At 46.1% G+C, this 25,686-nt stretch overlaps 2 protein-coding genes across 4 annotated transcripts; one reads left to right on the forward strand and one right to left on the reverse strand.

Moving 5' to 3' along the window:
- Window positions 1–29: 29 nt before the first annotated feature.
- On the reverse strand, window positions 30–4,906 carry LOC147252715 (sialic acid-binding Ig-like lectin 15). Its single transcript, XM_086217044.1, has 5 exons — window positions 4,456–4,906; window positions 4,323–4,379; window positions 3,315–3,469; window positions 825–1,214; window positions 30–460 (listed from the first exon to the last, which is right to left on the reverse strand). Exons 3-5 carry the CDS (start codon window positions 3,442–3,444, stop codon window positions 36–38), a joined length of 945 nt encoding a protein of 314 aa, XP_086073170.1. The 5' UTR covers window positions 3,445–3,469; window positions 4,323–4,379; window positions 4,456–4,906; the 3' UTR covers window positions 30–35.
- Window positions 4,907–6,686: 1,780 nt separating this feature from the next.
- Window positions 6,687–22,409, forward strand: cmtm7 (CKLF-like MARVEL transmembrane domain containing 7). 3 transcript variants are annotated; one of them, XR_015118462.1, is made up of 6 exons: window positions 6,687–6,891; window positions 9,425–9,601; window positions 9,750–9,848; window positions 12,093–12,174; window positions 12,591–12,660; window positions 22,378–22,409. XR_015118462.1 is itself a non-coding variant. In XM_086217438.1 (5 exons), exons 1-5 carry the CDS (start codon window positions 6,793–6,795, stop codon window positions 12,602–12,604), a joined length of 471 nt encoding a protein of 156 aa, XP_086073564.1. In that variant the 5' UTR covers window positions 6,687–6,792; the 3' UTR covers window positions 12,605–15,912. The 3 variants fall into 3 exon arrangements, 1 of the variants encoding a protein (XP_086073564.1); XR_015118461.1 differs by lacking the exon at window positions 22,378–22,409 and adding an exon at window positions 15,034–15,912; XM_086217438.1 differs by lacking the exon at window positions 22,378–22,409 and having other exon boundaries at window positions 12,591–15,912.
- Window positions 22,410–25,686: the final 3,277 nt, after the last annotated feature.

A 25,686-nucleotide genomic window follows, 5' to 3' on the forward strand; every position in this document is an offset into this window, starting at 1 on the left:
TTATATGATGTAAGCAATAATAAACATTCAGACAGTCACTTCCACCAGCAGCTGAGTCCCTGCAGGGCCCCGGCCTGCACCAGCCACACCCCTATCCCTGCCAGCAGGATGACCTTTGATCCCAGAGACACAGACAGCAGCAGCAGTAGAGGTGGCGGCAACCTGGGGGCTGGTGGCGGGGGTCGGGGGGGTAGCACATACAGCGTGGCCTGCTCTTTGCCCAGCGGATTGGAGGCACTACAGGTGTACTGCTGGCCTGGATCCACGTCCCTCAGCTGGCTGATGGTGTGGTAGCTAATCGATGAGCCCTGAGCCAGCGGGCCCACCACAGAACCCTCCAGCAGGTGGTCCGGGCCGAGCCACTGGACGTCTGGCAGCGGGGACCCCTGCACCCGACACAGGGCTGAATATCCGGCCAGCTCACTGCCCTCCACCGACACCGCCAGGATCCTGGGAGGAGCTGAAGGAGAGGAAGACAGTAATGATTTAGAGTGAGATGAACGAGTGAATGGGAGTGCAAGACAGTGAGTGCATTCCTAAGAGACATGGGACAATGAGTGAGAGTGTGAGACTTTGATTAAGTAGGTGAATGAGTGAGTGAGTGAGAGTGAGACAGGAAGTGAGAAAATGAGTGAGACAGTGAGTGAGAGAGTGAATGAGTGAGTAAATACTGGACTGCAGGAGAGGTTCTAGGTTCTAACTCCATCATTGGTGGAGGATTGTAACATTCTATGTTCTTCAGTGACATTGTTTTCAAACATTTGTAGAGGTTCGGACACCCCCCTATTCCCCCCTGCAACACAAACACCCCCCTCCCCCCATACCTTCCACTCTCAGTCTGGTTCCCATCTTGTCCTCAAAGCTGACGTGTTCTCGACCCTGAACCTCCACCCGACAGTAATAGCGTCCACTGTCCTGCAGGGCAGCGCTGTTGATACGGAGCGACAAGTCATGCTCTCGCGGGTTGCCCTCTAACCGATACCGCTGGTCCTGCTGGGGCCCTGGCTCACAGGTAGGGGCCCCCGGTCGGCTGGTGCAGTGGTACAGGATAACAGCACCTCGACCATGACCCAAATGCCAGAGCACCTGAAGCGAGTAATGCTGGGACTGCTGCGGGTGGCTGAAGGTGCAGGGCAACACCACCGGGTATCCCTCGATAGCTCGGACCTCTGCCTGCACGTGCATGGACCAGCCGTCGTCTCCAGAGCAGAGGCCTGACGAGAACACCTTAGTTTAATGGTAATGGATCCGTCGTCATGGTTCCTGAATTGTTCTAGTCTGTGACAGTTTACACATTAGTGATACATTCCTGAAGGGTATTTGGTCACTGGTACTAGTTATGAATGCAGTCTTAAAGTGTTCTGTCGTTACACTGAGCAGCAGCACCCTCTAGTGGTGAGATACAGGGAGCTGAATGATTGTGACATGAGGTGAAACTATAAAACCGCATCATTAAACCATGAGTACACACAAGCAACAAGAATTTTCATAGCCTGTTTGTAATTTCCTTTATGCTAATGATTGATCTTGTAACCATGACAACAGGATGGACCCACACTTGTTGTGTACCTGTTAAAATGCCAAAACATAAAGCCCATAAACTTTATCTTCCTCCACTTTTGCCATTTTCATTAGTTTCTCCAGACACAGAGGCATGAGACAAGAACACTAGTGTCCTGAGGAACATCCCCTCAAAGGAACCTTTCTTCCCTAACAAGACGAGAGGAACATTTACTGAGCAAGTAAATGGCCTCATTGACCCTGTTGACTCTGGGTACAGTAGGGTGTACTGTAAATACTGTAAATACTGTAAATACAACTGGCTGCCAGAACATCAGCAGTATGGCTGTCACTTTGGCAATGAAACCAGGAAGTGGTGTCTCCTCCTCACACACACACACATACACACACACACACACACACACACACAATATACACACACACATATTATATATATACATATATACACACACACACATATGTGTGTGTATATATATGTGTATATGTACATATACATATACACATATATATGTGTATATATATATATATATATATACACACATATACATATATATATATATGTATACACACACACACATATACATATATATATATATATATATATATAATACTGTATATTCCCCCGAATAACCCATCCATCCATCGTCATCTTCCGCTTATTCCTTCACATTAAGGGTCGCGGGGGGGTGGAGCCTATCCCAGCATCTACGGGCAAGAGACGGGGTTCACCCTGGACAGGTCACCAGTCCATCGCAGGACCAACATACAGAGACGAACAACCATTCACACTCACATTCATACCTACGGTCAATGTAGAGAATCAATCAGCCTCGTCCCCAAATTGATGTCTTTGGACTGTGGAGGAAGCTGGAGTACCAGAGAGAACCCAGCAGGAACAGGGAGAACATGGAGACTCACACAGAAAGATCCCGTGCTGCAGCCGGGACTCGAACCCGGAACCTTCTTGCTGGGGGGCCACAGTGCTGACCACTGCACCACCGTGCAACCCCCCGAATAACCCATTTTGGATATTTTACAGAACAGTTTATATATGTCTGTTTCTGTTGATGCAAATAATATTTTCATTTTCCATCCATCATCCACCCATCCATCCATCCATCCATCCATCCATCCCTCCATGTTCCCCCTCTTCTCCTGTTCAGGGTGGTGGGGGTGGAGCCTATCCCAGCAGCCTTCCCCCTGGACAGGTCACCAGTCCATGGCAGGGCCAACACATAGAGACAGACAACCATTGGCTCTCCCAGCCACGCCTACGGTCAATTTAGAGTCTGGATTAACCTGGTCCCTCTTGATGTCTTTGGACTGTGGAGGAAGCTGGAGTACCAGAGAGAACCCAGCAGGAACAGGGAGAACATGGAGACTCACCCAGAAAGACCCCGTGCTGCAGCCGGGGCTCCACCCAAAACCTTCTTGCTGGGGGCCACAGTGAGGACCACTGCTCCACCCACAACCTTCTTGCTGGGGGCCACAGTGAGGACCACTGCTCCAGCCAGCTACCTACATTTCATTGCCATTTTCCATATTCTTATATGCTAGGAATATAATATAATACCTTGCTGTAGAAATAAACTTCATTTTCTGATCCATAAAGAGTACAGTAAATAAACAATTTGATTTTAGTTATATGCAGCTAATACTCTATGCATCGTATATAAGATATCAAACCCTTTTAAAATTTCTTTGATGATAATAATTATTGATTCAATTCATTACTTTATAAAATTGTTTGACTATACTAACTTTAACTGACTCTATCACGTTTGTCAACTCACCTCCAGCAGCAGCAGCGAGCAGGGTCAGAAGGCTGCAGACCAAGCGGACGTCCATGATCCAACTGGTGGGTGGAGGATGTGTGTCTGTCTCCTGTTCATATGACTTCACTCTGCGTGAGTGTCTTTCCATTCATCTGCTTCTCTTTCCTTCACATCTATTTTTGAAATCAGGAAATCAGTTTGTCGGCAGGACAGAAAACCAGGGAAGTCAAGACAAGCTGTTCAAACCTACCTGGCAACAAGAAAATTCTTCAGAGGTTTAGAGGGCAAGCTTGTAATTATCTTTTAATTAGTGATTTATTATAACAAGATAATAACATTAATGAAGTTATAAAAGGTTGGAGGTCATTGGGTCTGATGCAGTTGGAGGTGCCAGAGCCACAACGTTCGTCAGCTCTAATCTTGCTATGTTCGCTAACCACCAGTGCTAACAGTAACTTTTTGGAACCTTGAAATTGTTGATAGGGCTGATCACCCTGAACCATGACAGCAGAAATAGAGCAGAAGCGGCCATGTTGGTTGCCACCATGTCAACTTCCTATACATGAACACACTTGAAATCCCACAGTGCTCAACAGTAAAACAATGCTGGCTGGCCTGTGGCGAGAGAGAGAGAGAGTCCCCATCGCATGAACTGCTGTTAGCTTGGGTCCTTGTCTTGGCGGGTGACCCTATGATTATCCAGCTAAACGTCAAGGAAAGAGTTAACCAGACATCTAACTCAAGGCATTTGACCTGAGCTGAGGAAATCCTGAGAGGTAGTTTTTTCTTCTTAAGATCCTGTCGATACATTCAGCTCGCCAGCAACAGAACGACACAATTACGGCCACCACGATGACGATGTTGTGATCATACTGAGCGTTCTCACAACCTCCTAAAATAGTTCAATTTTATTCCTGTCAATCATGACAGTTTACTAGTAGAGCAGGTTTAGAACCGCACTGCAGTTCCCTGGGAGCCAGAACACCTGAGACACCTGAGACAGCAGAGATGAAAACCTTCCTTTACCAGCAGGAAGGTGGAGCAGATCCAGGATCAGTGGGGACGGACGTCTGCTTTGACCTGCTGGAGGGAGAGAGAGACGGAGGACAGGATGAGGACTGGTGCTGTGCTGGGCGCTGCTGGTGTGTTAGCAGCTCACCTCTTGTGATGAGCTCCATCAAGATTTGGAGGAGGAGCGAGGGATCGTGATCTGCCCTCCAGACGCTGATGCCTCTCATGGGCACCACAAATTCCCTCATAATTTCAGCGTGACAAGCAGGACCTTCATGGCCTCGACCCCCTTTTCCCTGTCAAACTCATGTCCTCCTCTTGTCTCTGGTCCTGCTCATTTATTTTTGGTCAATATGTTTATAGGTTTTTTAATTGTTTTTATCCAGTCAGCTTAAAACAAACAAAGTAAAATAAACTCTGATGTAAAAAATGCTAAAATAAAACATCCTAGAAGTATAAACCTTCAACATTAATGTTCCAGGCCGTACAACCATGGCTGAGCTGTCTCCATGGCAACTGAGCATCCATCCTTGAACAGGAAGCATCCACTCCTTCATTTTGTGACTCTGATGAGTGAAGAGCAGGACAAGAACAAGCGTCAGTCGGGAAGCTTCCGGCTGCTGCAGCGGTCTTGACCGGAACCACACCCCCAACATAAACAAAATAGCACATACAGGATGTCGCTTTCAAAATAATAGCTCCTGCAAAAAAAAGGCAACAACTTCATCTGTTTGAACACACGCAAAATATAAAAAGAGAACACTCCAATCACCAGCTCAGGCAAGAAACTCACTGAACTCCACTGAGAAACAAGTGATGACCACACAAATCATAACTTCATACTTCATGTCCAAATCAAACATCATAATGTTGTTATTCCAGCAGCGTCTTGCGTTCCGTTAGGCAGAACTGAATCACATCCAGAAGCAGAGTTGATGATGTCATGATTCAGTCACACCCACGAGTACACACTGTGAGACTGCTATTTAGTCATGTTCCTGAGGGAACATACATGTTCAGCTTGTGCTCTTGCTCTATTCATGACAGTTACATGCGTTAACACAGAATTCCTCTGAACAAATGTGTGAGAAACGTGAGGCAACATAACCAAGAATATCAGACGAGAAGCCCGAATGCGACAGGTACATGAATGTCATGAGTCATGAGATGAGATGTGACTCATGTCCAATTTGGACTTGTCAAGTCAGTAATTCGATGTTCTCAGTTGTACTTGTGATCATGAAGTAACTCTTTAGTTTTCATATGCTGTCATCAACATCCGTATTCTGTATGTTTTTATGGAACACAAGCAGCCACTCATCAGGGTTCTCATTTGTGAAAACACATTTACGTGTTCCTGCCCTGAAAGAGGCGTGTCTGACACGCCATAACTACATTGAACATGAACACCTCTAAAAGATTGCCTGCTGAACTCTTATGGCTTTGACTGCGTGGTGTATCTGACACACACACACACCTGTACACTTGTGTATCCTAAAATATGAATGAAATATGATAAGTTCCTGTGTGGAGGCAGCAGTCACAGTCACAATACAATGATGTTTTTGTAATAAATGTGGCTACGGCTCCATGAACACCACAAAATTCTGCTTAGTTGAAATAATTTGGTCAAAATTGTGGCAAACAGTTCAAATTAAATCAAACATGTCACATGTGACTTTTCATGTAAATATATTTTAATGACACATCTTCACCTCAAGGCAGTCCGGTGGAGCAGTGGTCCTCCCTGTGGCCCCCAGCAAGAAGGTTGTGGGTGGAGCAGTGGTCCTCCCTGTGGCCCCCAGCAAGAAGGTTGTGGGTGGAGCAGTGGTCCTCCCTGTGGCCCCCCAGCAAGAAGGTTGTGGGTGGGGCAGTGGTCCTCATGGTGGCCCCCAGCAAGAAGGTTGTGGGTGGAGCAGTGGTCCTCCCTGTGGCCCCCAGCAAGAAGGTTGTGGGTGGAGCCCCGGCTGCAGCACGGGGTCTTTCTGTGTGAGTCTCCATGTTCTCCCTGTTCCTGCTGGGTTCTCTCTGGTACTCCAGCTTCCTCCACAGTCCAAAGACATCAAGAGGGACCAGGTTAATCCAGACTCTAAATTGACCGTAGGCGTGGCTGGGAGAGCCAATGGTTGTCTGTCTCTATGTGTTGGCCCTGCCATGGACTGGTGACCTGTCCAGGGGGAAGGCTGCTGGGATAGGCTCCCCCCCCCCCCCCACCACCACCCTGAACGGGACGAGAGGGGGAAGGTGGAGGGATGGATGGAGGGATGGATGGATGAATGGATGGATGGACGGATCTTCACCTCAAATATTTCGCTGCCCTTTCCAGTCCAAGCTTTTATTGTGAAATGCCTCAGCGGAAGTCATCACGTTGATCCAGTGTTTCTTGACAGGTGCGGACTTAAACGTTCCCTGTCGACGGCGATCGACTCTCCGTTGCGGCTTCAACTTGTCCCAACGTTTACTAGCGGATCAATTTACCGACAACATGTCGCACACCGTCATCACCAAGACGTCCGGTTCGGACGGGGGTCTGAACCTGGGCTACACCCGGACCATCCCGGGACTGCTGAAGATGGGACAGATGGTGAGAGGGATGGGTTCATACTCCATACCGGAATATATTTGGTTACTGTTCACGTGACCGTTAACAGCAGGAGAGGGTGTGGCTCTGATCCACCCATCAATCGATCAGTTGATGGGTGGATCGATCGATCAATCCGTGGGTGGATGATAGACTGATCGACAGATAAATGCGACAGTTAAGGAGGAAGTTGAGGGAAATTTCTTTGAGTACAAATGAGTGCCTGTGCACACGTGAGCAGGTGAAAGGTCACACATGCGCACTCCATTATAGCTTCATGTCAAAGAATCCACTAAGACTGGGCAGAAGTACTTTTTACTCAACTACTGAATTACTGGGTTTAAAATACTCACAGAGAAGTGCAGCTGTGGTCTTTGAAGAGCATCTTAAAACGTTCTGAACCATTTGCAAAGAAATTCTTCGCCCTGAAAGTGTATTTCACTTTTGAACAGATGTTTGGAAGGGAAATTGGGAACCTTTCCACTTTTGGGGCTGAAACATCATGAAATATTGTTCGGTTTTAGTTTCATGTATTTTGACTCCATGATTTTTGCTTTACTCCATCAAACATTTTGTCTCGTTTCAAATCCAAGTGTTTATTGTCGTATTCACAGTAAAGAATCACGTTTCCCGGTCCAGACATGTTGGTGTTCTCGTCTGTGTGCAGCAGCGTCACAGCGCCGCCGTCTCAGGTGGTCCCTGTAGTGCAGATGTTGACAGACGCCGCCGGGCGCAATTTGATTTCGAGCTTTTTTTGTTTTTAACTCTCTTTTTAAAATCATCCACATGTCTGAGGACAACTTTTGCATGGGACGGGTCACCAAAAATGGGGTCTGTCCCTTGAAATCAGGGATGTCTGATCACCCCACTTCATAATGTTGCAAGAGCTCATGGCAGCGCCGCCATGTGTGAGTCGTTGTCACCATGAACGAGTGTGCACGAGCAAGCTCACACTTGTTCACTGTAGCTCAGAGCCAGAAGTTTTTATCTCAAATCAAAGAGTTTTTGGGTCACTCCTCACACGCCTGCACGAGAAGTTCTGGACTGAACTTGGAGGAAGTCTGGACTCAGGCCAACAGGACGCCACTTTAAAACTGAGCTTTAGATTCTTTTCTAGGCAGAGCCTAGAGAAATGGAAGTCAGCATGGGTCAGGCACCTGAGGAGAGGGAGGGCCTTGTACTGGACTTTGATTGGCATCTACAGTAGCCAATGGCAAAGCTGTCCAAAGGAAACACCGGTCTAAACACAGTCAATTGCCATTGACACAAAGTTATCAGGTGCCATTAGGATGCCACAGCAAGTATCGCTGGTACATTTGGTCCAGGTGCTTTGGGTGAGTCACCTGCTGCAGGTAAGTCACATGCAGAGATGATCACACCGGTGTCAGCCCCACTAATAGGGCGTCACAGCAACTCACATCAATATCAGATGAGCGTGACGGTCCATGTGACCAAAAGAGCCAGACCCGTTGGCGTGGCGTCAGCTAGCATGTGTGTTGCCCTGTAGACCTGGGGGTTACTTTCGCCTCCCTCTGCTATACGGATTTTGAATGATGCTTGATTAACCTCAGCCTGACTCGTCATGATCAGGGCCCTGGAGCAGTCTTCTTCATCAACTTCTGCGTCATCATCATCTTCATGACCATCACACGTCTGCAGTGGAACAGTCGGAGTGGAGGTCTCGAGAGGAACACGCCCTCTTTTAGGAAGTCTCTCGGACTTTGCCGTTCAGTGGTTTCTGTTGGCGCTACTTGATTTGGCTGCGTGAGTTGGAAAAATATATCAATGCAATGATTCTGACTGATTTTACAGTTATGATTCAATTTGTGATGTCAGAGGGGAGATCCATTTTTATGTAATAAGTAACATGTTAAATGAAAAACCTCATGAATGATGGTGGTGATTTTGGTGTGGGTTTGTATCAAACAGGGAGTTTGAATCTGCTGTTGAGACCTTCAACCTTTCAACAAACACTGCACGGTCCGGTCGTTTGAAAATTGCAGCAGGTCATATTTTGATTTGTAATTGATTTTGATTAATTTGGCAATGCTACTTGATCATATGATGGTACAGGTGGAAATGCACCTGAGATACTTTGAGGAGGGAGTGAGCTGATCTGCTGCAACCAAACTGTAGATGCAAATGTCTCTGATCACCCTGATCAACTCTGGGCTGAAACACACCGCACGGTAGCCAGCATGTCATATTGTGGTGGCCGCCGCAAATGGATGAAAGAGTGCAAAAGCCTGGAGAGCAAAAAGGGCAATCAGACTCTGATGTGGAGTAAATGTAGGCGGTCAAGTACTGATCCACTGAGACGTCCTTCGAGGGAGCTGATACCCATAGTTAGCTTAACACAGTGAGTGTTAGTGGGCTGTACCAAGGTGAAATTCTCAGTGGGGTTGTAACTTAGTGAAGGGGATTGCTTCAGTGTGTGATCTGGGTTTGCCACTGAGTTGGTCCTTGGCATCGGATGGTGTGGGTTGGACCTGCAGGTCCAGTTTCAGACAAAACTAATATGCTGTTGACGTTCCAGCTCGCCCTGCTCGTGGCCTTCCTGTGTGTCCTTTGTGCAATGGGTTGGACCAGTTGGGCAGCGTTCCAGTTCTTTGAGGTGGTGACACTGTGGTTCTTCCTCGTCCTCCTCGTCTTCTTCCTCATGCACCTGTTTCGGCTCCAGGGAAAGATGCCCTGCATCAACTGGCCACTGACGGTGAGCTTCTCATTCTTCATTCGTTTACCTTTGTCGTGTTCCTATCTTGTATTGGTACAGGCCACACCCACCTGAGCTGATGTCATGATAATGGTGTGATAATGGCTGAACCCCCGCTGCTGCTTCATCAGTCTTTGTTCTGTTTCAGGAGTTCTTCCACTACTCTGTCGGGACCGTCCTCATCTTCATTGCTTCCATCATAGCAGTGGGGAAAGGCATAGGAGTTTCGGCACTGGTGGCTGGATCAGTATGTAAACACTTATTTGAGCTTTGTAATTTCCACTCTGATTTGGTCGCTATGGCTACAACGGCCAAAAAAACAGTCGATGAGAGCTGTGCGGTTCAATTGAAAGAGTAAAGTTGAGGACGAGGACTTCACTACTAAGTTGGTGCTAAAATTCTGCAGCAAGGCACCTGCGACGGTGAGCATTTCAGATGCATTCTGAATGAATCTACCGCGGATCAACACATTGCCTCCTAGACTTTAAAAGTTCCTGCTCACCAACTGCTTTCAGTGAAAGTGGCAAACTTTTATCATGGAAGCTTGCAATGACCAAGGCTCACTTAAGGTAGCCTGACCTTTATGATGGTTCTTACTTTAGACACAAGCTTTGCTATTTGCCCCACCCCCTCAAAATTAATGAACTGAAGTGACCCTTTGCCAAGACCCACCATCCTTAGTTACTGTTGCTAAGTCCGTCCAGTTGTCAGAATAAGTGTAGCTTTCCCACTGTCACTGACTTCTCTCCCTGGAGAAATATTGTCTTTGTTTTAGAAAACAAGACTGTGATTTCTGACAGAAGAGACTCCGACATGCGTGTGTAGGATTTATTCAGTTTTTCTGACTGCTTCAGAAACAAAATCACATTCACGCAATAAAGACAGAAGCTGAAGCTACAGAGCAGAGTTGAGGTGAAGCGTCAGCTGATGACGGAGGAGCAGCAGTGCTCCTTTAGCGCTGGAAGCTCTCTGTTCCCTGTCCTTAGCAGTCCTGTGAGATAGCGTTAGCGAACCAGCCTAACGTTAGTCGCCTGTAGAGCTCAGTGCATCGGCCCTCCATGGCAGTCGTTACATACGTTGGAGCAGACCAAGCTGAGCCTGCTGGTCTTTGAGAGGTTCACCGACAACGCTTCAGGGTTTGATTTGGGTTTTAAGGGAAACTACGTGTCTCCTACCAATCTCTCCAGGTAATGAGCATCCCATGAGCCCCAGCCAGGCTCAACTAGTAGCCCTAACTAGCTACAAGTCCACAAAATCATCTTGACAATGAAGACGACCTGAAACTTTTGTATCTGATTCAACGGAGCGCCGCTGTGAAAGGATGATGGACATCTGCTGTGTTGTTATTGGCATGTCTGCGTTTTCGGGTGTGGCTGAGCAAAGGGCCAATTGTGGAAGTTTTGGAATCACAAAATAAATAAAATTACAGTCAATATTTTAGACTGAAAACCTAAAATTAAATCCTGGTGGTTCCTGAATCTTAAAACAGGCCTAAGAATGCTGGTCACATTTAACAATGATACTGAATTACAATACAAAATGTTAGCAGACTACAAAACCCACCTGTCCATCCATCCGTCATCCATCCACCCATCCCTCCATCTGTCCATCCATCCGTGCATCCATCCATCCGTCATCCATCTGTCCGTCCATCTATCCACCCACCCATCCATCCATCCATCCATCCACCCATCTATCCATCCATCCATCCATCCATCCATCATCCACCCATCTATCCATCCATCCATCCACCCATCCATCCATCCATCCATCATCCACCCATCCATCCATCCACCCACCCATCCATCCCTCCATCATCCATCCATCCATCCATCCATCCACCCATCCATCCATCCATCCATCCATCATCCATCCATCCATCATCCATCCATCCATCCATCCATCCATCCATCCATCATCCATCCATCTATCCATCCATCCATCCATCCATCCATCCATCATCCACCCATCTATCCATCCATCCACCCACCCATCCATCCATCCATCCATCATCCACCCATCCATCCATCCACCCACCCATCCATCCCTCCATCATCCATCCATCCATCCATCCATCCACCCATCCATCCATCCATCCATCCATCATCCATCCATCCATCCATCCATCCATCATCCATCCATCCATCCATCCATCCATCCATCATCCATCCATCCATCCATCCATCCACCCATCCATCCATCCATCCATCCATCATCCATCCATCCATCCATCCATCCATCATCCATCCATCCATCCATCCATCCATCCATCATCCATCCATCTATCCCTGGGAGGGTCCTAAATACAGGAAAGGTTTTAATTTGCAGGGACTGTTTGAGCGTGGAGGGAAATGAACAGGAAGTGCTGCTGAATAAAGACATAGACGCTGTTAAATTAAGTCATTAGTACATTGTTAGATAAGTCATTTAATAAGATTGATTGATATATTTTATTTGTGTATTCATTCTGACTTAATGCTGCTTTTCTTAGGTGTTTGGTTTCATAGCAACGTTTCTGATGGCAGTCAGTTTGTGGACTTCTTATAGTGTTTCCTGTGGCTCGCATCCAACTGGTACGTCTCGGCGCACCCTGACTCCGCCCCATTACACATCATACATGACCATTAGCAGGATTAAATCTAAGTTTTATCTCTGATTCTATCACTGTGGTTGTGTTAAATCGAGCTTTGACAACAATGCTAGCTGTGCTAACAACCCTACGCTGCTATAATAATGATATCGATGATAACTTTATTAACGATGCTAACTGCAACGACTAATGGGGACTATGTCTTTAACATTGAAGGTCTTTGTGTGATTGACAGGCGTGTTTGACATGAGAGGAAGACCATTATTTACTGCAGTGACACTTTTCCACCCCTCCTCTCCTTCCTCCCCTCCTCTCTTCCCTCTGTCCTTCCTCCCTTCCCATTCTCTCTTCTCTCTGTCTTTCCTTCCTCCCCTGCTCTCCCTCCTTCCCTCCCCGCAGGTGCAGCTGTTTAATGACCGACTGGTCATGAGGGAACAAGGTGGCAGCCTCTGTAACATGATGTGATGCGGTCAGTGTTCTGGTTAGCAACCACCTGGATCTTGAATTTCATTGGATGATAATTCTTACTGCATGAATGATGGACCAGCTGATCCAGGACCAGCTGATCCAGGACCAGCTGATCCAGGACCAGCTGATCCAGGACCAGCTGTCATTTGTAACAATCTGAAACACTAATTTTATGATCATCAGTGTAAACATGTGGGAGGAGCCGTTGCAGCATCATTCAGATTCCCGATTCAGTTTTAATGACTCTTTTAGTCACATGACCACGTGAAAGGTGCTCAGTGTCACATCAACACATCAGTATTTGAATCATTTTTTATATTACAATGACATGCGGAGCAAGCACTCATTTTCCTGGTTTTGTTGTCAAGACTACATTTCCCATGATCCCCTCTTCAGCCCCAACACAAATGTTTACATTTTTTAAATTTTTGTGTTAGTTTTCACTCAGTTGACGTTGGAAAAAGGACAGTGGCCTCATCCTGTTCAGTGCCATAAAGTGAAAGTGCCAGCCAACAGGATGTGTGTTTACAGTGTCGAGCTCAGTTTTCTTCATTTGCGCTCAGATGTTCAGTTTAGCTCTGTTGAAATATTCCTGCAGGAATAAATCAGGAAAAGCACTGGGACCTCTGAACTCTTTAAATAATTTTTCTTAGACATCCACTTAGGAAACAATGTAGCCCTGTTAGCCAGCCAGGCTAACTATTCTTAGCATGCTGAAATAGAACTCTGTGTATTCTAGTATGCTAACAAACATTAACAAGCTAATGTTTTGCAGAAAATGCATGCTAATGGCTGTGTTAGCATGCTAAAAATACTCAGAAGCTAAAACTACCCTGTGCAAAAAAGTAAAGAAAACATGCAGAAGTGAATTAATATAGCAGAAAGAGATATTAGCATGCTGTCTAACAATATTTGGTTATTTTCCAAATGTTGTCCTTATACATCCTGTTTGCAGATACCAACAAGCATTGTCTGAATCACTTGTTAACTTATCATGGAAAGAATATTCATAAACTGATATCAAATATCTATATGGTCCCTGAAAATCCAGAAAATTTTGGACTCCAATTTTAAATCAAAATGCATTCATCCACTGCTAAAAGCAGTGATATTATTATGATTCCCTCTTGTTTTTCAAAACAAAACAAACAGGAACCAGTTTTTTTTAAGTCTATGTCTGTTTTGAGGGACATTATCTTGTTGTTTTCTGCATGTGGGATTTGAACCACCAACACCAGACCGATCCTTGAAGTGTAACGACCCATGTAAATGTAAGGTGAGCTTGTCGTCCTCTTCCTCGCTGTTGGCATGGTTGCAACTCCCATAATGCACCTCTGTCTGCTGGGTTTAGAGTTTACTTAGACTTTCACAACAACGGGTTTTTATCGGATGGGACTGGTATGAATGGCCTTTGTGCTTCAAAATAACAAACTTAACGTTTCATCTTCGAATGAGTTTCCATCCCATGATGCATCAGGAGGGTACATCAGCTTTCAAAGTTGCCAAAACCAGAAAACATTCTGCAGAAACAGATGGTCTTTGTAAAAGTAAAAAAAGGACATAATGAGCTGGTGTGCAAATCAGCACGTACAGGTGGCTAAAACAGGCGCTGCCCTCCATATTAACCCAGACGGGGACATTTGCGGGTAAATGAAAAACGTAACTTTCAACCCTGCCAACAGGGTTTGAGGTTCAGAGAGTTCATAAAAGTGCATACAGAAGGGTTCACACAGTGAAGGAATCTCTGAAAAATCCAGTTGGAACAAGCAGAAAGTTATAGACATGTCATCACAAATACTTTGATGTCAGGGTTATTGAGGTTCAGAATCTCTGATTATTGATTGACTTTCCTACGCATGTACATTGCTTGAAAACACGATTCTGCTGTACATGGATGGACTCAAATGGACCCATTTTTACACAGCGCCTTTCTACCTTAGTGGCACTCAAAGCGCTTTACAGTGTCGTCTCATTCACCCTTTCACCCATTCACACACACACACTGATGGGGGAGCTGCCACACAGGAAGCTACCCTGCTCTCAGGAGCAGTCAGGGGTTCAGTATCTTGCTCAAGGACACGGTCACCGGCCACTCTACCTCTGAGCCACACCGCCCACATGAATGTGAGCAAACTGTTCATTAAGAGCATCGATTAAATTCAAACTCCTCAGATGCATGTTGAAATCATGGAAGTCTACTGATTAAATACATTGATGAACCCTGATAGAGATTCTGAATCAATACAGGAAGTAAAAATGGAGACTGATTTATTGTCATCCGCTCAAATGAAAACGACTTCAATAAACACATTGTGATTTGAAGTTATGATTTAGCAACACGGATTGTAAATTCTAAAACCCATGTCCCTAACAGACAGAAGCAAGAAGAAAAAATAATTGGGTAGTAAAGATGGCGTCAGAAGAACTGCTGCACCGTCATGAACGTCCTGGTGTTACCAGGCTGAGGTGACTCATTGATGAAGGGTTAGATCTGGAACCTCGCTGGGCGCCTCCTTCATGATGTTTCAAACATGCTGTCTGATTGTATTTCATTATTGTTGACTGATCCTGGTGCAGATATCCACATCAGTGTATTTTCTGCTGTGTGACCTCTGGTGACCTCAGTGTCTGTGCTGTTGAATGTTTCTTCTTTTAGTTCTACAAACATTTTGATCATCCAAACAAGTGTAACTGAGTGGAATTCTGCTACAGTTCAATGAGTTGTCATCTAAAAGAGGATTCGTTCTATATAATTATTAAATGGCACATCTTATTAGCTAATGCTAACATGGTTTTAATGATTATTGTATCTTATTAGCTAATGCTAACATGGTTTTAATGATTATTGTATCTTATTAGCTAATGCTAACATGATTCGAATGACGTTATATTGTTTAGGCAGGAAATGACTGTAGAACTAAAACTTGTGCTGCTTCATTTTTACGAGGAAACTCTGTGGATTGGAGGGAACCGTTTCTGTCTCCAGATCACTGCCTACTCTTGATTACTGATGATCACATGCCAAAAACCTCTATGTGGCGCTATGATGTCACACTGGCCTCCTGACGTTTCCTCTGAAGCACAAATGTTTCACTTTGATTGATGGATTCAGAATTTCTCCAAATATAGAGAGTCTAGCAAAGTCATTTTACCAGAAATGAGACGGGTGAAAATCATATTCAGGCGTGTCTCTACGGGTTCCTACGGGGCACTTGTGTTAATGCACACTGCTGGACATGGGGGGTCCTGACATGGGGGTTCATCACATGGGGGGTCCTGACATGGGGGTTCATCACATGGGGGGTCCTGACATGGGGGTTCATCACATGGGGGGTCCTGACATGGGGGACCTGACATGGGGATTCATCACATGGGGGGTCCTGACATGGGGGTTCATCACATGGGGGGTCCTGACGTGGGGGTCCTGACATGGGGGTTCATCACATGGGGGGTCCTGACGTGGGGGTCCTGACATGGGGGGTTCATCACATGGGGGGTCCTGACATGGGGGGTCCTGACTTGGGGGGTCCTGACATGGGGGGTCCTGACTTGGGGGGTCCTGACATGGGGGTTCATCACATGGGGGGTCCTGACATGGGGGGTCCTGACTTGGGGGGTCCTGACATGGGGGTTCATCACATGGGGGGTCCTGACTTGGGGGGTCCTGACATGGGGGTTCATCACATGGGGGGTCCTGACATGGGGGATTGGCAGGTTGGATCGCTGTTCAAATGTCAGGGAACTGTTTTCCAACAGAAAATCACAGCATGTCAGAGCCACAAGAATGTTTAGTTTAATGTTGCTGAGGTCTGAGACAGTCAAGTTGAGTTGTCCAGGACGTTCACGTCGTCCAGGACGTTCACGTCGTCCATGCGTTCAAGTTGTCCAGGATGTTCACGTTGTCCATGCGTTCACGTTGTCCATGCAGTCAAGTTGTCCAGGACGTTCACGTTGTCCAGGATGTTCACGTTGTCCATGCGTTCACGTTGTCCATGCAGTCAAGTTGTCCAGGACGTTCACGTTGTCCATGCGTTCACGTTGTCCATGCGGTCAAGTTGTCCAGGACGGTCAAGTTGTCCAGGATGTTCACGTTGTCCATGCGTTCACGTTGTCCATGCGGTCAAGTTGTCCAGGATGTTCACGTTGTCCAGGACGTTCACGTTGTTCAGGACGTTCACGTTGTCCATGCGTTCACGTTGTCCATGCGGTCAAATCCACTTCTGCATGCTGTGGGTTCACCACTTCCATTATTTGCCAATAGGTCTTGACCAGGACCGAAGCTGATACGTCTCCAAAGCTGTCACATGACTTAGGAGAGGTTGTTGTGTTCTGAATTATTCTGACAACAGTGGTCTTTATTCTTGAGCCTGCACCACATTGGTCTTGCTGTCTGGATGGGTTGTGTAGTGTCGTACAGTGAGAGCCAGCGAGTGATCAAGATCAGCACAGCATCAAGCACATAAACATGTAACGACCCTCTTGACCAGTAAAGAGGGGACGAGTGGCATTTTCACGTCCATGTGCAATGTCTGGGTCGTGACATCATCACAGTCCTGGGGTCGGGATTATGACATCATTGCATAGATATGACTGTGATTTTATTGTAATAAATGGATCACAATTATGCTGGAATAATGCCATCATTGAAGTGATTTGGACAAAATATGAGACCTCAATTTGTCAGGTGTCACTATGACAGCTACAGGAAGTTGGACGCAGTGTCACATTTGCGTCTTCACGCAGACTAACAGCTGCGTTGGTTCAAAGACACGCTAGCATCAGTGAGTGAGACTGAAATGTAAAAAATGATGTCAGTGCACTTGGATAGATGTTGACGTGTCCTCTGACCTCATCGCCAGTTCTCAAGCACAACATCCTGTTGTTGGTTTACGTGACAAAACTTAATACATAGTAACTCAGTAACTGTACATCAGAAGGGTTGTGGTTGCTGAACATGACTTTGAAGCATCCAGACTCCTTTGTTCTTGCTCCTGAACAAAAGTAAACCAGACTGTTAATTTCTTTATTTGAGCACAAATGTATTTTTCTGATGCTAATGACGATTCTCAAAGTGATGAAGATGATGAAGATCTCAATTTTAATGTTCAGGACCCTTATACAAGGGACCACTCTGCTGAGGGACATTGCTTGTCAGACACAATAGGTGAAATTAAAATTAATAATTGATTAGCTCATTAATTAAATTGATTTAGAACATGTCGAACCTGACCAGTTGAGGAACCTTTGACCACACAGTGATACAGATTTGATGTCACTAAATCATCAGATGTCTTCTGATGATGATGAAGTGTGAATATTGATGTTGCAGTGGATTCCAGTAGTTTCTATTATTTCAGCTTTTCTCTTCTAAAGTGCCTTCCTGTGCTGCTGGTGTTCAGGCCTGTTAGCCTGCTAACTATATTAGCCTGCTAGCCTTATTAGCCTGTCAGCTGTTACCAGCTAAAGGGTGGTCATAACTGAAGGTGTGTTTGAGATGAAGTGATTTTATTATACTGAGAAGGAAAATAATTCTATGTCACATGACTGAGATATCACATTACGTGTTTTTCTACATTTTTTAAGTGTGTGTGTGTTGCATGTTGTTAATTAAAGGATCATTGCACCAACAAATGCTTACACGCCTCTGTTTGTTTGGGTGTTTGGGATGGAAGCATCACTGACTGTTCAGGTGCTGGAGAGCAGCTGGCTCTTGGACATTAACCCACACGTCTTTACCTGACATCGACCAGGCATGGCACCTCTACTTGATGTGACGCCTCGTGGCAGCGTGACTCCACAGGTGACACTTGTCCTGACATCTTGATCTGAAGCTCTGACCCAATGCGATGCCTCTGAAATTTTGGTTCCAAAAAATTATGATCAAATGGTTCTCAATATAAAGTGATGAAATCAGTGATGATGTCACACTTGAGCATCAACAACGGCTGATTTATTTGCTTAATCAGCTTTCTGAGGAAAACTTTTCACGTTGACATGACGTTTGCATCTGCAGAATAATGCACTGAAACACCATAAGACACGGGCTCCACTGCAGGTTGAGCCGTCGCCATTAAGCCATTTTCATCACTTCAACCATTTCTTCAGCTGATGACCAAGGGGATTTATTCATGTGACCACTGACCTATCTGAGAATTGACAACTGAGGTGATGTAGTTCCATTAGGTACAAAATGAATCCCATAAATTTCATACGTTTACTGAGTTTCTTTGGCTGTTACATTAAAAAGCCAAATTTATAAAATCACCTTTTACATACAAGTTTCAGTCACAAGAACTTCCATCAAATGGTTGACGTGACATCTGACTAGCATAGCTGGTGTTCAACTAACCTGGCATGGTATCTAACTAACCCAGCGTGGCAAATAACTAGTCCAGTGAGGCATGTACCAGGCCTGGCTGGCATTTAGCCAGCCTAGTGCTGCATCTAAATCAGGGGTCTTAAACTGGTCCAGCACAGCGCCGTGTGGCTGCAGGTTTTCATTCCAACCCAGCAAAAGGGTTAACCCTAACCATCCATCCATCCATCCAATCATCCATCCAGAGTCTGGATTAATCTGGTCCCCTCTTGATGTCTTTGGACTGTGGAGGAAGCTGGAGTACCAGAGAGAACCCAGCAGGAACAGGGAGAACATGGAGACTCATCCAGAAAGATCGCGTGCTGCAGCCGGGGCTCCACCCACAACCTTCTTGCTGGGGGGCCACGGTGAGGACCACTGCTCCACCGGACCGCCCTGCATGCATTTGACACTTTATAACTTTATGTCAGGCTGTCTTTTGTCTTTGGTGGCAGAAGAATACAAGAAGATCTGTCTTTAAGTAACCTGAACATGATCCTGACTCACGGAGGAACGTTCGGGGTTATTGAGCTTTTGGCCAACTTTGACGAAATGATTGAGGAACAAAAGAGTGGACAGGGGGGCTAGAACTGGCCCCAGTAATTTGATACATACTGGTTACTGACGTGTGTGCGCACGTGTGATTAAAATGGAGCTGTTCTGGTCACGACCACTAGATGGCAGCATCACACCACTGAGAAAATTCACAATCAGCTTGGTTGTTAGCATTTACACAGTCAAATGTCTAGCACGAGCTAAATAGCCAACAAACAATTCAGGTTGTCTTCACAATTATTTCTTTTTTTTTATTCCAGTGTCCTTATTAAACAGTAACCTCATCAACATGACTGTCACATTTAGCATCAAATGTACCATGTTCATTTTCAAAACAAATACAGAGTTAAAACCAGCTGCTTTTTACGAAGTGGACACACTTACTCAGTGAAGCACCATTTTGATATGAACTCATCCATGTTGTTCACTAACAGATGAAATGGGAATTCCTGCCTCACCCTGGTTCTCACCGAGCGCTGAAACTCCACCAAAACCTTTCCACCTGAAGCATCTACACTTCACAACCTTTCGTGTCGCAGATGGAAAGCTTTGCTCGCACCACTGTGAAGTTTTAAGGCTGCCATGTCGATGGATCCATCCTTGTGTATCCAGAACCCAAGATGGAGCCAGTTTTGTTCCGACTGCCCCACTGTGACAGAGGACAGTTTTTAACCCTTTGAACAGAAGGCCAATCTTCTGCAGTCCAAAAACAAAGTGAAAAAAAGGTTTCTGGCTCCTGACCGAGGTGACAGCTTATGGACACAGTAGGTTTGATGTTTGACACCAGGCATTTGACAGCTAGCACCCCCTGCAGGACTCTCCACTCAAGGCCACCTGTCCTCCTCTTGGCTGGCGGATGTCTGCAGTCTTTTCTACCCCTCAGTTTCTTCCTATTCATGGCCTGGACCCAGTATTTATAGGTAGTCTTTCCAGCATCATTTGCAGGTTAACAGCAGCTCTATAGGCCTACAGTTGTGCACTACTTCAGTCTCTAGGTGTCTCATAGATTTGGTGATGTCATGAGACACATTGAGAGTATACAGTTGACAAATCTGCCAGATCTCTATTTTTCACAATCCCACTTCTGTCTCGATCATGAGTTTTAAAAACCTTCAATGAATAAATAAAACTCTCTCTAAAATGTTCATCCAACAACAACACAGTTGTTAAAATGCCAATATGCAGATCTGTGCTTGACATTTTCAGTACAAGCAGAGCAACAAAACTGTGGAAGGATCTGAGAAACCAGCAGGTTGCACCCTGCAACAACACCAAAATGATGCTTAAAACAATAAATAGCCATCCCTCCATCCATCCATCCATCCATCCCTCCATCCATCCCTCCATCCATCCATCCATCCATCATCCCTCCATCCATCCCTCCATGTTCTCCCTCTTCTCCTGTTGAGGGTGGTGGGGGTGGAGCCTATCCCAGCAGCCTTCCCCCTGGACAGGTCACCAGTCCATGGCAGGGCCAACACATAGAGACAGACAACCATTGGCTCTCCCAGCCACGCCTACGGTCAATTTAGAGTCTGGATTAACCTGGTCCCTCTTGATGTCTTTGGACTGCGGAGGAAGCTGGAGTACCAGAGAGAACCCAGCAGGAACAGGGAGAACATGCAGACTCCCACACCATGCCACCCTAAACAACAGATATAACATAAACCTGTCAGGTTTAAGCCCAGGTTTATGTTTGTGACCCATTTCCCTCCAAATGTCAGTGAGTCTGTGACATTCTACCAGCTGCAAGGCTATTGTGGGTTCCTTTGATCATCAGCCAGATCAAACCTCCTCCTGAAAATAAGAGCTCCTCTGGCCCACACCAAATCAGAACCAGACTGTCTAGAAACCGGACTCTGTCAGGGCCTGACTTCGTGCATAGACATCGATGAGACAAGAGTGTACTCACAACACTATCATCATCTCAGCGCTCCACACACTCACTTCTTCCTTTCTGTGTAGTTGTGTTGGTGGTGGTGGTGGGGGGGGGGGGGGGGGGGGTTGAGAAGGAGAGTGGGAGAGAGTTGGAGCGAGACAGACAGGAAGGGGGCGGCTGTGAGTGAAGAGGGTCCAGACCTGGTTCTGAGTGTCAGGGTCCAGCTAACTTTGATTGTGATAAACGGATCAGCAAGTGAACCAACGTGATGCTAGTCAAATGTTTGTTCCACTGGTGGTGTTCTGACCAGAACCCATCCAGGCTCTCAGGTCCTACCACCTCCATAAGACAGGAAGTACTCCACAGCTACCCTCCGGAGTCCTTCTTTCTTTCTTATGTCATGATATTGATGTATTCAACTTTAATGTCTGTTGCTTAGCAACTAACTCTTCGTTTGTCATCTCGCTTCCATGAGCTGTTTCTGTTGGATTTTCTCTTTTTTGAAACACACAAAAATGGAATGAAAGCAAAGGTGTTGTTTGACCTCAGGTGTGATCACCTGAGGGTCCGGGGTGGAGGTCACAAACCTCCTGAACCTTCTAACCTCCCAGGAGACGCTCCTCATGGCCCAGTTCTGTTGGTTTCACATGACTGGTTCAACTGGTCCAGTGACATCTCCCTTCAGTCACACACTCAGCAGAAAGAGCAGGGTGTCCATCTATACACCTTTAAAGCCGGCGGTGGTCAAGTTGTCACCTCATGGTCACCAACACAACGGAAGGAGGTTGTGTCTCGCTGCCCAGAGGAGGCACACTGAGTATGCTCTGAATCTGGCTACTTCCTGTTAGCCCTCTGCTAACTTGAATGTGGATCAGTATTTGAATCATGACTGTTAAAAGAAAACCCTTTTTCTATCATTTTGTTATCAGTGAGACTCCAGAGGCAGCTGAGCTGCATCAACAGTTTCATCATGACAGAGTCCACGAGAGAGTGCTCTGGTGTTCCTTCTATATAGAGTCTTGGGACGGTCCGGAGATGAACAGGCTGCACAAGGACATGGCGCAGCTGCTGGACACGCTCGTCTTATCCAGCTTGCATGAGATGTCACTTCTCGTTCATCTGGATCACAACGTTCATCTCACACTGATTTACAGAGTTGTAACATCTTTTGAACCAGAGTGACCAGCTGACATTTAGCAGGTTCCTACAGACACAAAGTTTTAATAAAGCTAATGACTGCTACCTAGGTCATATGCTATAGTGTCGTGTAGTGTAGAGCAGTGCAAAAAGGAATTATCTCTGTTCTAGTGTCCAATGAAGTCAGAATCTAAAAACAAGCAGTTTAAGAGGTTTACTTGTCAGCAAATTGACTTTGTTTCCTAGCAACAAAACAAAACTCCTCTCAGGATACAAGACCAAACCCATGAGCTGGGATTCCTGGTTTCACCCGGGTGACCCGGATTAAACTCCCAGTATGAGGCAAACATTTACCTGTAGTGTTCAACTGTCCAGAATTCACTGACATGGTAGACTGCGGCTCTGCTTGTGTCCATGAAATATGTCTCGTTAATTATGGACCAAAATGGGGACGGCAGCTCGTATGACAGCGTGTGATGGTGTGAACAGCTCATGGAGGGAAACTACTGCCGCTGCATCAAACATCTCTGGTGGTTCGGTTGGTCAGGGACAAGCATCTTGAGTCGACTCTCTCCTGCTTTAATCTCTGATAAACGTGAGACAAGTAACGCCGGCTGCTGCTGCGCTCTCTTATCAAGTCTGATGTCTCTCGACCATCAGCTGATCTCTCTCTCTCCCAGCTCACCACCTGACATCATCCAAAACAAGAGTGTAATTCCTTCAGGACTAAAAATATCAGCGACAGACTGAGGGGATGAGTCGATCTACACAGCAACAAATAAAGGGGTTTCCTCCCTGCAGGCTGTGGTTGCTGCCTGGCCAGGTAAAAACTGTGGCGACTAAACACGCTGAGCGACTACGATGCTAACGTTGGTCTTGTAGATGTTTATCTGCATCCTGCGCAGGGATGTGATGTCTGGTGTTCTTCAGTTGCACTGCTGTGTGTGTGTGTGTGTGTGTGTGTGTGTGTGTGTGTGTGTGTGTGTGTGTGTGTGTGAGAGAGTGAGAGAGAGTGTTTGTGTGTATTTTTGTTTGTATGTAAGTGTGTATTTGTATGTGTGAGTGTATTGTGTGTGAGTGTGTGTGGACGTGTGTGTGCGTGAGTGTTCCTATGTGTGTGGGAGTATGTGTTTGTGTGTGTTTTGTGTGGATGTGTGTGTGAGTGTGTACGTGTGTGTTTGTTTGAGAGTCAATCAATCAATCTATTATTTATATTTATTTTAAACTCTGTTCTGGATTTTACTGGAAGCCGGTGCAGCCACGCTAAGACGGGGTGATGTGGTCTCTGCTCCTGGTTCCTGTCAGGACGCCTGCAGCTGCGTTCTGGACCAGCTGGAGAGCCTTTAACCACTTGTTGGTGCAGCCTGATAATAAAGAGTTACGATCGTCCAGCCTAGAAGTCACAGGTGCATGGACTCGTTTTCACCTGGAGACAGAATGTTTCGGATCTGAGAGAAACTGTGTCGATGGAAAAAGGCGGTGCTAGAAATTCCATTGATGTCGGAACTGAAGGACAAATCCTGATTTTTTGTTCCCTGATTCTTTTGTGTGGGGGTTTTAGTGTCAGTAGTCCCCCCCCCCCCATTTCCTGTGGCTGAAGCCTCCCTCTTCCAGCTTCCCTCCTTAACCCAACTGCCACACTTCAAAAATGTCTTCGCTGTGGTTGCATAGCAACAGCAAATTGCCCTCCCGCTTGAAGCATGAGTGAACAGTCACTAAACAGTTTGTTGGAGTCCCCACAGCACAGACGAAGGAAGCTCCTCCAGTTGGGGCCACGCCCCCTGGTTGGACCCTCAGGACAGGAGCCCTCTGAAAGAGTCCTGGGTGTGTCACTGTCTGACATCAAGACATCTCTGAACATCAGTTATTTCTTCACCAAATACATTTGAATCCATCGTTGAGCCTAAACTTGCATGATTGGAATAAGTGAATTGCTCCGCCTCCTGCAGGTGAAGCATTCGTTAGCGACACGCCCCCTGGATACAACACACCTGCTGCTCAGGTGGGAGGATCAACATACTTGGACAGTAAAGCTTGAACTCTTGAGTTTCTGGTTCCACAACAGCCGATTTGATCGATGTCAATCAAGTTTGACTGATGGGTGTTCGGCACCACTATGAAAAGCCAGTACTACAATTCACCATTGCAACTGTGGTAATACATGTACCTTTACCCTGTGGAAACAGAAATACTCATACGTACGTACAGCAGTTTTTATTTAAGTTTTAATCACACAAAAAACAAGTAGAAACTGATGAAATGGTATTGAATATTATTATTTCCATCCTGCAGTCCTGCAGGCTAAAAGTGAACTCAGCCCAATGAAATAACGGTCACCCTTCAAACAAATGACTGGAAAGTTTGCCGCTTCAGGGCAGCAGAAACCATGAAAACTATTGCTGAAAATTGCGTGTCAGAAAAGGTATGAAATCCCCAGGAAGCCAGTCCACAGACAAGACCTGAGCCTCACACTGTCCCAGTTAGGCCCTGTTACCCACAATCCAGAGACCGGAATTCTCTTGGACCTTGAATCCTCATTTCAATTTGTCTGCAGTTATACATAGTCTGATATTACTTCTTCCCCATCATGCAACAGCTGCATTCGTAACTGACCTCTGATCATGTGACCTCATCCACCCATCCACCCATCATCCATCCATCCATCCCTCCATGTTCCCCCTCTTCTCCTGTTGAGGGTGGTGGGGGTGGAGCCTATCCCAGCAGCCTTCCCCCTGGACAGGTCACCAGTCCATGGCAGGGCCAACACATAGAGACAGACAACCATTGGCTCTCCCAGCCACGCCTACGGTCAATTTAGAGTCTGGATTAACCTGGTCCCTCTTGATGTCTTTGGACTGTGGAGGAAGCTGGAGTACCAGAGAGAACCCAGCAGGAACAGGGAGAACATGGAGACTCACCCAGAAAGACCCCGTGCTGCAGCCGGGGCTCCACCCACAACCTTCTTGATGGGGGCCACAAGAAGGACCACTGCTCCACCGGGCCTCCCATGTGACCTGATACTCATCATAAAAACTCTGCAACAAAGAGCAATACATTCATTCAATCAATTGATCATTTTGAACATCCGTTGATCCAGCAGC

This window comes from Aulostomus chinensis, chromosome 11 (assembly GCF_037954235.1).
Source record: "Aulostomus chinensis isolate RoL2024-O1b breed Wild chromosome 11, RoL_Achi_v1.0, whole genome shotgun sequence".
In the NCBI taxonomy this organism is placed as follows: domain Eukaryota; kingdom Metazoa; phylum Chordata; class Actinopteri; order Syngnathiformes; family Aulostomidae; genus Aulostomus; species Aulostomus chinensis.